General features: G+C 48.7%; 1 protein-coding gene across 1 annotated transcript in view; it reads left to right on the top strand.

Moving 5' to 3' along the window:
• The first annotated feature begins 598 nt into the window (after positions 1 to 598).
• ttll3 (tubulin tyrosine ligase-like family, member 3) overlaps positions 599 to 15,321 on the top strand; it is a 26,773-nt gene continuing 12,050 nt past the window's right edge. Inside the window, exons 1-7 of the mRNA XM_046312350.1 lie at positions 599 to 712; positions 2,952 to 3,024; positions 6,062 to 6,153; positions 7,173 to 7,338; positions 7,898 to 7,953; positions 8,034 to 8,162; positions 8,518 to 8,632. Coding sequence (XP_046168306.1) covers positions 3,009 to 3,024; positions 6,062 to 6,153; positions 7,173 to 7,338; positions 7,898 to 7,953; positions 8,034 to 8,162; positions 8,518 to 8,632 — 574 coding nt within the window. The 5' untranslated portion in view covers positions 599 to 712; positions 2,952 to 3,008. The remainder of the gene's footprint in view (positions 713 to 2,951; positions 3,025 to 6,061; positions 6,154 to 7,172; positions 7,339 to 7,897; positions 7,954 to 8,033; positions 8,163 to 8,517; positions 8,633 to 15,321) is intronic.

Below are 15,321 nucleotides of genomic sequence, written 5' to 3'. Positions count from 1 at the left end.
TGTTAATACCCACTATTCGTATCTGCTTGCATCCGTTTCAATATGGGACTTTGATTTTGAAGGCGAACCACAAATTCTACTATTATGGCTAATCATTATTGTGGCTAGCTTCACATAGGTGCAAAAGCAGGCAAAAGCAATGAGCAACTACACCATGACATTGATCTACCATTGGTGTGTTAGATTACCACCCACATGAGTTTGATTGACCCCCCCCAATTATCATATTGGAGGAGGAAATACAGAAATAAATGAATGAATAAATATATACATAAAATGAATAAATACATAGATAATAATTAAATACATAAAATGTATACATTTTTATCAGTATTTTTTAATTTCCTTGCTCATTTAATTTTGTGTTGATTTATTGTTTAATGTACCTATTTATGTATGCATTTATTTATTTATTTAATTATGGCAGGTTTTAGACCTTCCATATCTCCTCGCCTTCTTCTCCAACCCATTGGATGAGAAAGCCAGAGGTCCCGCCCCACTGACCATCACCTCCAATGGGTTTTGAGAAGAGGTGAGGCGAGAGCAGGAAGGACACAAGCATTCTGCAATTGAGATTCTCCCAGTGTGTGGGAACTTGAGGGAGGAGGCAGGATTGCGCAGGTGTGCAGGTAGCAGTTGGGTCACGGCAGTCAAAAGGAAGCAAAATGGTGCAAGAGGCAGCTGGGGGAATAAAAGCACCATGGGAGGGCAGGTGAGTTCACAGTGAGTGCAGAAATGACTGTGAGCATGATATTTGAAGCTTAGATACAGATATTTTTGTATTGTAACAGATTTGCCATGTGTTTAATAACCCCATTATCTGTATTCAACTAATTGCCTGGGAATGAATGCATTTTCCATATTGCATGGTAATGGAATTATACTGAGATTCCTATTTTTCCCTATAAAATGTACACTAAATAAAAAACAAAGTTTCCCAGGATATTGTACTAAAACACATTTACAGGAAGGACTATGCAGCTACAACATTTGGTAACAGAATACAAATGTGGGAGATTTTAACATCAATCTGTTACCAAACTTTTTTCCAGTTAATTATAATTTTTTTGATTTACTGTGGAAATTGTTCAAAGTAGTCATTGTCCATAGAGTTGTATGGTTTGATATACTTTAAAATCAATGGTATTTGTTTGGCATGCAGCATAATTCCGTTACCATGGAATTGCCCTTAGGCTACTCACTGTCTGACTGTAGACTATACAGATTACTGCACTTCATTGCTCAACGGGAGAGAGGATATTGTGAGTGTCTTTTCATTCCTGATAATCAACTAATTATTGTAGACTTGTCTAGCGTCGGATGTGACAATACATATTTAATCTCTATTATTGAGTGGGCTTGGTGATGAGGTACCTGTAACTAGGTAAGAATAATTACATGTCAACATTGTGCATTGAAATTTCTGCCCTGTGTTTTGTGTGCATGAGTTTATTTGGTGAACATGACCACAGTCTGTGAAAAGCCTCAGGTGCATGTGGGAGGGTGTATATGTAATTCACTCCAGAGTGGATGGGTGGGGGTTTGGCAAAACAGGTGACAGTGTATGTTTCGGCTCGCCACAGATTAACAACCACCTGACCCCGATCACTACCCACTCGATGTGTCATTTTAAGAGAACCTGCCCTACAGACAGCTAACAGCAGAACCTGTGGCTGTGTTTGAAAGTGTACAATTCATGATGCATTGTGGGTAAATGGTGACTGACTGATCTATAAATATTAATAAGTAGTTATTCATGATGCAAGGCGATTTGTAGATCAATCAGTCTGCAGTTGCCTTCACTGTCGGCTTCACTCTGTGAAGTGACTGCTTAGTCTACACTGTAAATAAATCCTGTTGTTTTTATGGTCATTTACTGGCATTTACTGTAAATTGCTGGGAAAAAAGTCCAGTATGTTAGAAACTTTACAGTAATGTACTGGTAAACCAAAATGTATTTATAATTTACGGTAACATACTTTCTTTACTGTAATTTACAGGTAATTGGCTGCCAGTAAGTTACTTTAAAAACAAAAGTATATCATTTTTTTGTGTATACATACACAGCAAATTCTCCAGTGTTAAATAAACACAGATTCTATTAATTTGAATACTGGTCCAGTGTCTATACGGGTCTACAGTTTTCAGTGTTAAATTAACACACTGCTTAGTGTAAAGCCTTATTTCTATATTTCCCAGAGTGCCTTGCTGTTCGAGTGATTTGTAGTTACAACCCAAGACTGTATTTGTTAGTGATAGAGACATGATTGTTGCATCTGATTTGTGGCCTTCACCACGTGAGCTCCTAAATAAACATGGTGTCATTAATCAAATAACAGTATAACACATTTTTAGGACCTTACTTTGAGAACTGAATGTTACCCTATTGAGGTGGCCTGACATTTGAGGTTTTCAAGCCTGCAAGTCACATTGTAATGAACTGTGAAGGGATGTGTGATTCTTATTGGAATCCAGCCGCAACCTGCATTCAGAATGATTGCCGGGTTTGGGAAGATAAATGATGAGACTACCTAAACCATTTGTACTGAAACAAACATTTTAGTAATGGGTGCAACAAATCCAATTAACAGTTTGTATTAATTTGTTATTTATTTGAGTAGCTTAAGATTAATTCAACCGTCAATGCAAAAACAATTCTAAAAATCAACCTGCAATAGAGAATGCTGGGAAATATGGTAATGATGCCATGGTTTTGGTTTAACACTGGTTATTAACACCAGCACTTAGGTTCATTTACACCAATGAGTGTTAATGTAACACCAGAATCAACACTATAAATGTTACACTGAAAAATCAACACTAGGTAACACTTAGGTGATTTAGGAGTAACAGTTGGAGTGGTGCTTGCGGTTGCCTGTGCCATAAAGGTCCAGACCTATAGGCTGATAGTAGGCTAACTACAGCATGATGATTATCTATTCTCTCCTTAGATGACCAGAGAGAAGGGGACACCAGAGTGACAGATTTTAGCCAACCCTGAGAGCAGCATGCAGCACATGCCTCGTAAGAACACACACACACACACACACACACACACACACACACACACACACACACACACACACACACACACACACACACACACACACACACACACACACACACACACACACACACACACACACACACACACACACACACACACACACACACACACACACACACACACACACACACACACACACACACACACAATGTTGGCGGCATAGTGTATGGCTGCCACTTTGCTATTTAGTTATAATTTTGGTGTTTATCTTTACTTTTTTTGCACTAAATATATCCTCTATCATTTCTTATGATCAACAAGAACTTTTAAACATCAGATCGACCTCAATTCCAGCTTCGACTTCTGCTCTGCCCCGGGCTCTTTGTGTAATTACAACACATTTTTCAGGCTATCCAAGAGGAAATGCTGGTGAAAAAAGGTGAAGGGGAAACCGGTCACATTCTATTGGCCAATGTACAGCCTATTGATAATAAAATGGATGAAGTCCCTTTGTGGATTTGCTATCAACGGGACTCTCGTAAACTGCAATATACTCTGCTTTTCTGTAACATGCACTGTAACAAATGACTGTACATTTATAACAAAACCTTCAGTTAAGTACTGTAATTATAAATTACTTAAATGTGTCACCTTCTACAATGAAGACGAAACACTTTTTTTGCAAATATATATTTTATTATAATTTTTATATTAAATTAATAGATGCCTAAAACACAAGTTTTGAAAAACTCACTAACGCTTCTATAACTCTCATCCCCTTGGAATGAGTGCAACCAAAACCAAACTCCTCTCCAAAACGACAAAACATTCAGGCAAACTAAATTGTGAGCCAGGGCAACACACTGGCTAAACGCAAAACACAAAACCAATTGACTGCTCACCCTTGAAAGACAATCAGCTACCAAGTTGTCCTTACCACGGACATGTCTGACTTCAAGGGGAAACTCCTGCAAAAATCCGTAGTAGCTTTCCTCCCGTGATTTTCCTCAGTGGAATGGTCTTTGGGAAACGAGTGGCAGCACACATGATGGTTAAGAGAAACTGGTTACAACTCTTTGCTTTGGGCAAAGGATCAACACAATCCACCAGAACCCTTCTGAAAGGTTAGTCAAAACCAGGAATAGGCTGTATAGGTGCAACCGGCACAGCTTGGTTAGGTTTATCCGTCCACTGGCAAACTCGACAGGATTTACAGTAAGCCACAACATCCTGTTTCAGACCAGGCCAAAAGATGTTATGCAAGATACGGTCATACGCCCTGTTGACCCAAAGATGGCCTGCTATACTACCATCGTGAGCCAACCTCAGTATCTCTTGTTGAAGTATAACTGGAATGACAATTTGAGATACACTGGGCCAATCGTCATGCTCAGAAGTGGTGCGAGAATGCCATTTCCTCATTAGAACACCATCTCTGTCAAAGTAGCCCACATGAACTTCCTCAAACTCCTCCGGACGTATCTCAGCAAAAAGAGGAGAGAGGGAAAAAACTTTACTCTGTTCAGCAATCAGTTGCTTCCTAGACATCGAAGTGTCAGCTGTAGGAACACTCTTCCTTCAGTGGTCCTACAAACTCGCTCACCTTTGTGGTTTTCAAAGGAGAGGTCAACTCAGGAGGTTTAGCGAAATCAGGATCACCCATAAATGTCTCGGTCAGATCAACCATGTTGGGATTGCTGACATCCTCAACACTGCCGATCACTAACGAGGTGACTCCAATCGGTGCACCCTATGTGCTAACGAGACTCCCAAGTGGCGTTGCGGTTTAAGGCACTACATCTCCGTCCTTGAGGCGTCACTACAGACCCTGGTTTGATCCCGGGCTGCATCACAACGGGATCGGCAGTCCCATAAGGTGACGCACAATTGGCCAAGCGTCGTCATTGTAAATTTTTAAAATGTTCTTAACGGACTTTCCTAGTTAAATAAAAAAACATGCTATACATGCCAACCTCAAAACACACATGGAAAACATAAACCTATAACAAGGGGTATGCTTCTTCAGCAACAGCAAATAGGGTGCTGACTCTAGTGCAGTGGAAGTCCCGATCCATTATTCACCTGTCTTGGAATACCCGATGGTCAAATGCTGACCCTTCTACCTATCCAGAGAGCTTTCATCTGTTATCATGACTACAGTATATAGTCCTCCTTAGGACAAGAAAAAAACAAGCTGACACTTAACGAACTGTACGAGGCTATGAACAAGCAGGAAACCATCAACCCGGAGGCTGCTTTTCTTGTTGCCAGTGATTTGAATTCCACTTCATTAAGACATGTAACACCCAACTTCCATCGACATGTTTCTTTCATCACTAGGAGTGATAAAAAACACTGTTACTCTAACCACAAGCAAGCATACAAAGGCCCTCCCTCGTCTCCCCTTTCGGCAAGTCAGATCATAACTCTATACTGTACAAGCAGAAGCTTAAACAGGAAGTACCTGTGATATTCTCCGTTGGGAAATGGTCAACCCGAATCGGAGGCTATGCGACGAGAGGGGTTGGTGCTGGAACTAGAAACTGGGATCCGTGCTATTGCTGGGGCTCGGACTTGATACCATGGGTTGATGCTGGGTCTGGTGTTGGGACAAGGGACCGGGAACCGGGAACCAGGGCTGCTGCAGGTTCTGGGTCTGGATCTGGATTTGTAGAGGGGAGGAAGGACAACCTGAGGAGCCAGCAGACACACAAGGGAGCCCTAGATCCAGAGGTCAATGGTGATACTCCCCTGATGCCTAGTCACCTTACCCCTATACATATCTAATCCTACCACTCCAGTATCCCTGCACATTGTAAATATGGTATTGGCACTGACCCTGGAACAGACCCTGTATATAGCTTACTTACTTTCTCGTGTTCTTCTTATTTCTATTTTCTCGTGTTTTGTTTTACTTGAGTTTTTAATACTTTTTTATAGTACTACTGACAATAAAACAGCAACATTTTCTCTCAGACCTTGCGAGGGGCCCCGCCAAACTGCGGTACGCCACTGACACCATACTGTATACTAAATGTATGTTTTCCCCCATAGAGGGGAGGGTGCGTTGCAGTCCGTTTAACCTGCCAGAGATAAACCCAGACAGGCTGAAGACTGCCAAGGCTCTGGTGGAGAAGGCTGTTCAGGTAAGACAGTTGTCGCTCTCAGAGGCGCCGTGCCCAGATGGAGCACAGGGCCACAAAGTTAGGTTCCCAATCTCCCAACCTCGTAACTAGCTACCAAGAAGCCATTTCAGGCTATCAATCAAGTTAGAGTAGCTAGCTTGTCTAGCTATCTTGCAGGCTGGCAAGGTTGGCAGACTTTAGAAAAGCAAGCAATAACTTATATTTCTATATTTAACCCTGTAAGGTGACTGAGAACACATTCACAGCGATGACCTGGGGAATAGTTACATGGGAGAGGAGGAATGAGACAATTGGAAGCTGGGGATGATTAGGTGGCCATGATAGTATGAGGGCCAGATTAGAAATTTAGTCAGGACACCAGTATTAACACCCCTACTCTTACAATAAGTGTCATGGGATCTTTAGCGACCACAGAGAGTCAGGACATCCGAAAGACAGCACCTTACACAGGGAAATGTCCCCAATCACTGTCCTGGGTCATACGACCAGAGGAAAGAGCACCTCCTACTGGCCCTCCAACACCACTTCCAGCAGCATCTGGTTTCCCATCCAGGGACAGACGATGAGCAATCCTGCTTAGCGTCAAAGGCAAGCCAGCAGTGGGATGTATGGTGGTATGCTGCTGGCAAACTAAATGTATTGAATAAGACTCCCATTCCTTTAAAAAAATGTACCCAGATTTTTAGCAGAGAAGCCCCTCAGCCATCCTCACATACTTTTTTGGGGTGCATGATGCCCCTGGTCTCTTTCTCTCTCTTCTCTCCACACAACCACTGTCTGGGTCAACAGCAGACACACCACAACCAACACATTGCCTACAGCAGTGGTCACCAACCCTGGCCACACTGAAGAGAGACAGGGTATGCAGGGTTTGGCTCCAGCCAAGCACTAAGGCACCTGATTCACACCTGATCCATAGGCTAGAGGAAAAATATTTCATACACTGCAGCTCTCATGGACCAGGGCTGCAGACCAACTGACCTAAAGACACTTTCCTACCCTCTCTCTCTCTCTCTCAGCTGCGGAGGGTTTTCTCTGTACAGGGCCCCTATCCTGTGATCCGTGCTGCCTTGCAGGCCAGAGGTTGGGTGGAGCGTCGACTGCCACACCCCGCCCCAAAACCAGCAGGCCGTTGTCATGGTGAAGAGGATGGTGAGGATGGGGATGACAGTAATGATGACAACGGTAAGACGGAAGCTCTTCATTGGGCAAGCACATTAGGTTTGAATACATTTGTCAACCCACAATCAGACAGTGGCAAGGAAACTTTCAAGGAAGAAACTAGCGCTTGTGAGGTATTCTGTAGTCCACAAAGGCTGTAAGAGAGACTTCAACAGTTTTAAGTTTGAGCCTACCTATACAGTATAAGGTAAAGCAGAATCCCTGCTAATGGTATGGATAGGGCACTTAGATAAATAGCTGTGGTGTAAATGTAATGGGAGCACCGGTAGGATGCTCCTAGTCCTAAGAATAAGATACAACCTGAGCCCATACCACATCAACCAAGATATGTCACACCGCACACATTACTCTCCTGTCAGGACAGAGCTTGTCATCGCTCGAGTGAGAAGTTGACCCTGACCACAAGTCTAGGATCAGATTAGCCTACTAAAAACCTAACCCTAACCATTAGAAAATAGATTAGAAAATATTTTATCATGTAGTGGTTAGGAGCAGCAACCTTCTCCCATTTCTACTCCTATGTTCTACCTACTTTTATGTACTTCTCTCTCTTCTTTTTCAGACAGAGGGCTGGAGGGGGCGAGGGGGCACGACCCTGATGACATGTATGACCTCATGGTGAGCTGCTGTTTGATGTGGCATCACTGCTAGATTTTCCCCTTTCCTGTCACTCTTTCATTCACCCTTTCTTCCCCCAGTCTCGTCTGGTGCGAAATGAAACAACATACTTCTACTGGACGACACGGAGGGATGAGATTGACTGCCGCTCGTTACGGAAGGACCAGATGACCAATCACTATGCAAAGTCGGGCACTTTCACCACCAAGGTCACAGTCTGAATACAGATTGCACTCAATTCACTTAAGGAAATAACGGGAATACTCAGGCTACATTCTAGTGCCTCTCTCTCCCTCCTATTTTATTCTATTATCCTGCTATTTTCTCTACTTTACTCTATTTTATTCAGGGATACATAATGAGTAATTATAATCTCTCTCTCTCTCTCTCTCTCTCTCTCTCTCTCTCTCTCTCTCTCTCTCTCTCTCTCTCTCTCTCTCTCTCTCTCTCTCTCTCTCTCTCTCTCTCTCTCTCTCTCTCTCTCTCTCTCTCTCTCTCTCTCTCTCTCTCTCTCTCTCTCTCTCTCTCTCTCTCTCTCTCTCTCTCTCTCTCTCTCTCTCTCAGGTGGGTCTATGTGTGAACTTGAGGAACCTTCAGTGGTTTGATGCTACAAACCCAGACACATTCTTCCCACGATGCTACAGGCTCGGGGCAGATGATGAGAAACATGCCTTCATTGGTCAGGCCACTCTCTAACTGTCATTCTGTCCTGCACCCCAATATGCATGTCTTTCTTTCTGTGATAGCTCAAGGTAGTAGTTTCCCTTAGAATCAGATGACCTTAACCCAAAGTCTCTAACCTTCACCATTAAAGGTATGTAACAGTATCTGATCCTGTATCAGTGGTTAGAGGGACCTTCTACCCACTTCTCCTTGAAGGCACTTGTCCTTCTGCAAGCAGCTCTCCATCCCCAATTCACAGTCAACATTACTGTATAGTACATCTTTATTAGGATTGTCTAATTGAGAAAAGTCATATTTTTCATTATCCTTTCTCTCTCTCTTTCACTGGCCCTGCTCCCCTTCTCTCTCTCTCTCTCTTTCTCTGGCCCCGCTCCCCTTCTCTCTCTCTCTCTCTCTCTCTCTCTCTCTCTCTCTCTCTCTCTCTCTCTCTCTCTCTCTCTCTCTCTCTCTCTCTCTCTATCTCTCTCTCTTTCTCTGGCCCCGCTCCCCTTCTTTCTCTCTCTCTCTCTCTTTTTCTGGCCCCGCTCCCCTTCTCTCTCTCTCACTCTCTTTCTCTGGCCCCGCTCCCCTTCTCTCTCTCTCACTCTCTTTCTCTGGCCCCGCTCCCCTTCTCTCTCTCTCACTCTCTTCTCTGGCCCCGCTCCCCTTCTCTCTCTCTCACTCTCTTTCTCTGGCCCCGCTCCCCTTCTCTCTCTCTCTCACTCTCTTTCTCTGGCCCCGCTCCCCTTCTCTCTCTCTCTCTCTCTCTCTCTCTCTCTCTCTCTCTCTCTCTCTCTCTCTCTCTCTCTCTCTCTCTCTCTCTCTCTCTCTCTCTCTTTCTCTCTTCTTTCTCTCTCTCTCTCTTTCTCTGGCCCCGCTCCCCTTCTTTCTCTCTCTCTCTCTCTTTCTCTGGCCCGCTCCCCTTCTCTCTCTCTCACTCTCTTTCTCTGGCCCGCTCCCCTCTCTCTCTCTCTCACTCTCTTTCTCTGGCCCCGCTCCCCTCTCTCTCTCTCTCTCACTCTCTTTCTCTGGCCCCGCTCCCCTTCTCTCTCTCTCTCACTCTCTTTCTCTGGCCCCGCTCCCCTTCTCTCTCTCTCACTCTCTTTCTCTGGCCCTGCTCCCCTTCTCTCTCTCTCACTCTCTTTCTCTGGCCCCGCTCCCCTTCTCTCTCTCTCACTCTCTTTCTCTGGCCCCGCTCCCCTTCTCCCCTCTCTCTCTCTGCTCCCCTCTCTCTCTCTCTCTCTCTCTTTCTCTGGCCCTCTCCCTTCTCTCTTTCTCTGGCCCCGCTCCCCTTCTCTCTCTCTCACTCTCTTTCTCTGGCCCTGCTCCCCTTCTCTCTCTCTCTCTCTCACTCCCCTTCTCTTTCTCTCTCTTTCTCTGGCCCTGCTCCCCTTCTCTCTCTCTCACTCTCTTTCTCTGGCCCCCTCCCCTTCTCTCTCTCTCACTCTCTTTCTCTGGCCCCGCTCCCCTTCTCTCCTCTCTCTCTTTCTCTGGCTCTCTCTCACTCTCTTTCTCTGGCCCCGCTCCCCTTCTCTCTCTCTCACTCTCTTTCTCTGGCTCCCCTTCTCTCTTACTCTGGCCCCGCTCCCCCCTGCTCCCCTTCTCTCTCTCTCTCACTCTCTTTCTCTCTCTCCCGCTCCCCTCTCTCTCTCTCTCTCTCTCTCTTTCTCTGGCCCCGCTCCCCTTCTCTCTTCTCTCCTCTCTTTTCTGGCCCCACTCCCCTTCTCTCTCTCTCACTCTCTTTCTCTGGCCCCGCTCACCTTCTCTCTATCTCACTCTCTTTCTCTGGCCCCTGCTCCCCTTCTCTCTATCTCACTCTCTTTCTCTGGCCTCTGCTCCCCTTCTCTCTCTCTCACTCTCTTTCTCTGCTCCCCTTCTCTCTCTCTCTCTCTCTCTCTCTCTCTCTCTCTCTCTCTCTCTCTCTCTCTCTCTCCTCTCTCTCTCTCTCTCTCTCTCTTTCTCTGGGCTCCCTTCTCTCTCTCTCTCCCCCTCCTTTTCTGGCCCCACTCCCCTTCTCTCTCTCTCTCACTCTCTTTCTCTCTCACCTTCTCTCTATCTCACTCTCTTTCTCTGGCCCCTGCTCCCCTTCTCTCTATCTCACTCTCTTTCTCTGGCCTCTGCTCCCCTTCTCTCTCTCTCACTCTCTTTCTCTGGCCCCGCTCCCCTTCTCTCTCTCTCACTCTCTTTCTCTGGCCCCGCTCCCCTTCTCTCTCTCTCACTCTCTTTCTCTTCTTTTTCTGGCCCCACTCCCCTTCTCTCTCTCTCTCTTTCTCTGGCCCCGCTCCCCTTCTCTCTATCTCACTCTCTTTCTCTGGCCCTGCTCCCCTTCCTCTCTCTCACTCTCTTCCTCTGGCCCCGCTCCCCTTCTCTCTCTCTCACTTCTTTCTCTGGCCCCGCTCCCCTTCTCTCTCTCTCACTCTCTTTCTCTGGCCCGCTCCCCTTCTCTCTCTCTCACTCTCTTTCTCTGGCCCCGCTCCCCTCTCTCTCTCACTCTCTTCTCTGGCCCCGCTCCCCTTCTCTCTCTCTCACTCTCTTTCTCTGGCCCTGCTCCCCTTCTCTCTCTCTCACTCTCTTTCTCTGGCCCCGCTCCCCTTCTCTCTCTCTCACTCTCTTTCTCTGGCCCCGCTCCCCTTCTCTCTCTCTCACTCTCTTTCTCTGGCCCGCTCCCCTTCTCTCTATCTCCTCTCTTTTTCTGGCCCCACTCCCCTTCTCTCTCTCTCACTCTCTTTCTCTGGCCCTGCTCCCCTTCTCTCTATCTCACTCTCTTTCTCTGGCCCCTGCTCCCCTTCTCTCTCTCTCACTCTCTTCCTCTGGCCCCGCTCCCCTTCTCTCTCTCTCACTCTCTTTCTCTGGCCCCGCTCTTCTCTCTCTCTCACTCTCTTTCTCTGGCCCCGCTCCCCTTCTCTCTCTCTCACTCTCTTTCTCTGGCCCCGCTCCCCTTCTCTCCCTCTCACTCTCTTCTCTCTCCCCTTCTCTCTCTCTCACTCTCTTTCTCTGGCCCCGCTCCCCTTCTCTCTATCTCACTCTCTTTCTCTGGCCTCTGCTCCCCTTCTCTCTCTCTCACTCTCTTTCTCTGGCCCCGCTCCCCTTCTCTCTCTCTCACTCTCTTTCTCTGGCCCCGCTCCCCTTCTCTCTCTCTCACTCTCTTTCTCTGGCCCGCTCCCCTTCTCTCTATCTCACTCTCTTTTTTCTGGCCCCACTCCCCTTCTCTCTCTCTCACTCTCTTTCTCTGGCCCCGACTCTCTTTCTCTGGCCCCTGCTCCCCTTCTCTCTCTCTCACTCTCTTCCTCTGGCCCCGCTCCCCTTCTCTCTCTCTCACTCTCTTTCTCTGGCCCCGCTCCCCTTCTCTCTCTCTCACTCTCTTTCTCTGGCCCCGCTCCCCTTCTCTCTCTCTCACTCTCTTTCTCTGGCCCCGCTCCCCTTCTCTCCCTCTCACTCTCTTCTCTGGCCCCGCTCCCCTTCTCTCTCTCTCACTCTCTTTCTCTGGCCCTGCTCCCCTTCTCTCTCTCTCACTCTCTTTCTCTGGCCCCGCTCCCCTTCTCTCTCTCTCACTCTCTTTCTCTGGCCCCGCTCCCCTTCTCTCTCTCTCACTCTCTTTCTCTGGCCCGCTCCCCTTCTCTCTATCTCACTCTCTTTTCTGGCCCCACTCCCCTCTCTCTCTCTCACTCTCTTTCTCTGGCCCCGCTCCCCTTCTCTCTATCTCACTCTCTTTCTCTGGCCCCTGCTCCCCTTCTCTCTCTCTCACTCTCTTCCTCTGGCCCCCCGCCCCCCTTCTCTCTCTCTCACTCTCTTTCTCTGGCCCCGCTCCCCTTCTCTCTCTCTCACTCTCTTTCTCTGGCCCCGCTCCCCTTCTCTCTCTCTCACTCTCTTTCTCTGGCCCCGCTCCCCTTCTCTCCCTCTCACTCTCTTCTCTGGCCCCGCTCCCCTTCTCTCTCTCTCACTCTCTTTCTCTGGCCCTGCTCCCCTTCTCTCTCTCTCACTCTCTTTCTCTGGCCCCGCTCCCCTTCTCTCTCTCTCACTCTCTTTCTCTGGCCCCGCTCCCCTTCTCTCTCTCTCTCTCTCTCTCTCTCTCTCTCTCTCTCTCTCTCTCTCTCTCTCTCTCTCTCTCTCTCTCTCTCTCTCTCTCTCTCTCTCTCTCTATCTCTCTTTCTCTGGCCCCGCTCCCCTTCTTTCTCTCTCTCACTCTCTTTCTCTGGCCCCGCTCCCCTTCTCTCTCTCTCACTCTCTTTCTCTGGCCCTGCTCCCCTTCTCTCTCTCTCACTCTCTTTCTCTGGCCCCGCTCCCCTTCTCTCTCTCTCTCACTCTCTTTCTCTGGCCCCGCTCCCCTTCTCTCTCTCTCACTCTCTTTCTCTGGCCCTGCTCCCCTTCTCTCTCTCTCACTCTCTTTCTCTGGCCCCGCTCCCCTTCTCTCTCTCTCACTCTCTTCCTCTGGCCCCGCTCCCCTTCTCTCTATCTCACTCTCTTTCTCTGGCTCTCTCTCTCTCACTCTCTTTCTCTGGCCCCGCTCCCCTTCTCTCTCTCTCACTCTCTTTCTCTGTCCCCGCTCCCTTCTCTCTTACTCTGGCCCCGCTCCCTTCTCTCTCTCTCTCTCTCTCTCTCTCTCTCTCTCTCTCTCTCTCTCTCTCTCTCTCTCTCTCTCTCTCTCTCTCTCTCTCTCTCTTTCTCTGGCCCCGCTCCCCTTCTCTCTCTCTCTCCCCCTCCTTTTCTGGCCCCACTCCCCTTCTCTCTCTCTCTCACTCTCTTTCTCTGGCCCCGCTCACCTTCTCTCTATCTCACTCTCTTTCTCTGGCCCCTGCTCCCCTTCTCTCTATCTCACTCTCTTTCTCTGGCCCCTGCTCCCCTTCTCTCTCTCTCACTCTCTTTCTCTGGCCCCGCTCCCCTTCTCTCTCTCTCACTCTCTTTCTCTGGCCCCGCTCCCTTCTCTCTCTCTCACTCTCTTTCTCTGGCCCGCTCCCTTCTCTCTATCTCACTCTCTTTTTCTGGCCCCACTCCCTTCTCTCTCTCTCACTCTCTTTCTCTGGCCCCGCTCCCCTTCTCTCTATCTCACTCTCTTTCTCTGGCCCCTGCTCCCCTTCTCTCTCTCTCACTCTCTTCCTCTGGCCCCGCTCCCCTTCTCTCTCTCTCACTCTCTTTCTCTGGCCCCGCTCCCCTTCTCTCTCTCTCACTCTCTTTCTCTGGCCCCGCTCCCCTTCTCTCTCTCTCACTCTCTTTCTCTGGCCCCGCTCCCCTTCTCTCCCTCTCACTCTCTTCTCTGGCCCCGCTCCCCTTCTCTCTCTCTCACTCTCTTTCTCTGGCCCTGCTCCCCTTCTCTCTCTCTCACTCTCTTTCTCTGGCCCCGCTCCCCTTCTCTCTCTCTCACTCTCTTTCTCTGGCCCCGCTCCCCTTCTCTCTCTCTCACTCTCTTTCTCTGGCCCGCTCCCCTTCTCTCTATCTCACTCTCTTTTTCTGGCCCCACTCCCCTTCTCTCTCTCTCACTCTCTTTCTCTGGCCCCGCTCCCCTTCTCTCTATCTCACTCTCTTTCTCTGGCCCCTGCTCCCCTTCTCTCTCTCTCACTCTCTTCCTCTGGCCCCGCTCCCCTTCTCTCTCTCTCACTCTCTTTCTCTGGCCCCGCTCCCCTTCTCTCTCTCTCACTCTCTTTTCTGGCCCCGCTCCCCTTCTCTCTCTCTCACTCTCTTTCTCTGGCCCCGCTCCCCTTCTCTCCCTCTCACTCTCTTCTCTGGCCCCGCTCCCCTTCTCTCTCTCTCACTCTCTTTCTCTGGCCCTGCTCCCCTTCTCTCTCTCTCACTCTCTTTCTCTGGCCCCGCTCCCCTTCTCTCTCTCTCACTCTCTTTCTCTGGCCCCGCTCCCCTTCTCTCCTCTCTCTCTCTCTCTCTCTCTCTCTCTCTCTCTCTCTCTCTCTCTCTCTCTCTCTCTCTCTCTCTCTCTCTCTCTCTCTCTCTCTCTATCTCTCTTTCTCTGGCCCCGCTCCCCTTCTCTCTCTCTCTCACTCTCTTTCTCTGGCCCCGCTCCCCTTCTCTCTCTCTCACTCTCTTTCTCTGGCCCTGCTCCCCTTCTCTCTCTCTCACTCTCTTTCTCTGGCCCCGCTCCCCTTCTCTCTCTCTCACTCTCTTTCTCTGGCCCCGCTCCCCTTCTCTCTCTCTCTCACTCTCTTTCTCTGGCCCCGCTCCCCTTCTCTCTCTCTCACTCTCTTTCTCTGGCCCCGCTCCCCTTCTCTCTCTCTCACTCTCTTTCTCTGGCCCTGCTCCCCTTCTCTCTCTCTCACTCTCTTCTCTGGCCCCGCTCCCCTTCTCTCCCTCTCACTCTCTTTCTCTGGCCCCGCTCCCCTTCTCTCTCTCTCTCACTCTCTTTCTCTGGCCCTGCTCCCCTTCTCTCTCTCTCACTCTCTTTCTCTGGCCCCGCTCCCCTTCTCTCTCTCTCACTCTCTTTCTCTGGCCCTGCTCCCCTTCTCTCTCTCTCACTCTCTTTCTCTGGCCCCGCTCCCTTCTCTCTCTCTCACTCTCTTCCTCTGGCCCCGCTCCCCTTCTCTCTATCTCACTCTCTTTCTCTGGCTCTCTCTCTCACTCTCTTTCTCTGGCCCCGCTCCCCTTCTCTCTCTCTCACTCTCTTTCTCTGTCCCCGCTCCCCTTCTCTCTTTCTCTGGCCCCGCTCCCCTTCTCTCTCTCTCACTCTCTTTCTCTGGCCCTGCTCCCCTTCTCTCTCTCTCA

This window comes from Oncorhynchus gorbuscha, linkage group LG18 (assembly GCF_021184085.1).
Source record: "Oncorhynchus gorbuscha isolate QuinsamMale2020 ecotype Even-year linkage group LG18, OgorEven_v1.0, whole genome shotgun sequence".
Taxonomy (NCBI): domain Eukaryota; kingdom Metazoa; phylum Chordata; class Actinopteri; order Salmoniformes; family Salmonidae; genus Oncorhynchus; species Oncorhynchus gorbuscha.
Note: the sequence above shows the minus strand (reverse complement) of the source record. Positions and strands in the feature narration are given on the sequence as shown.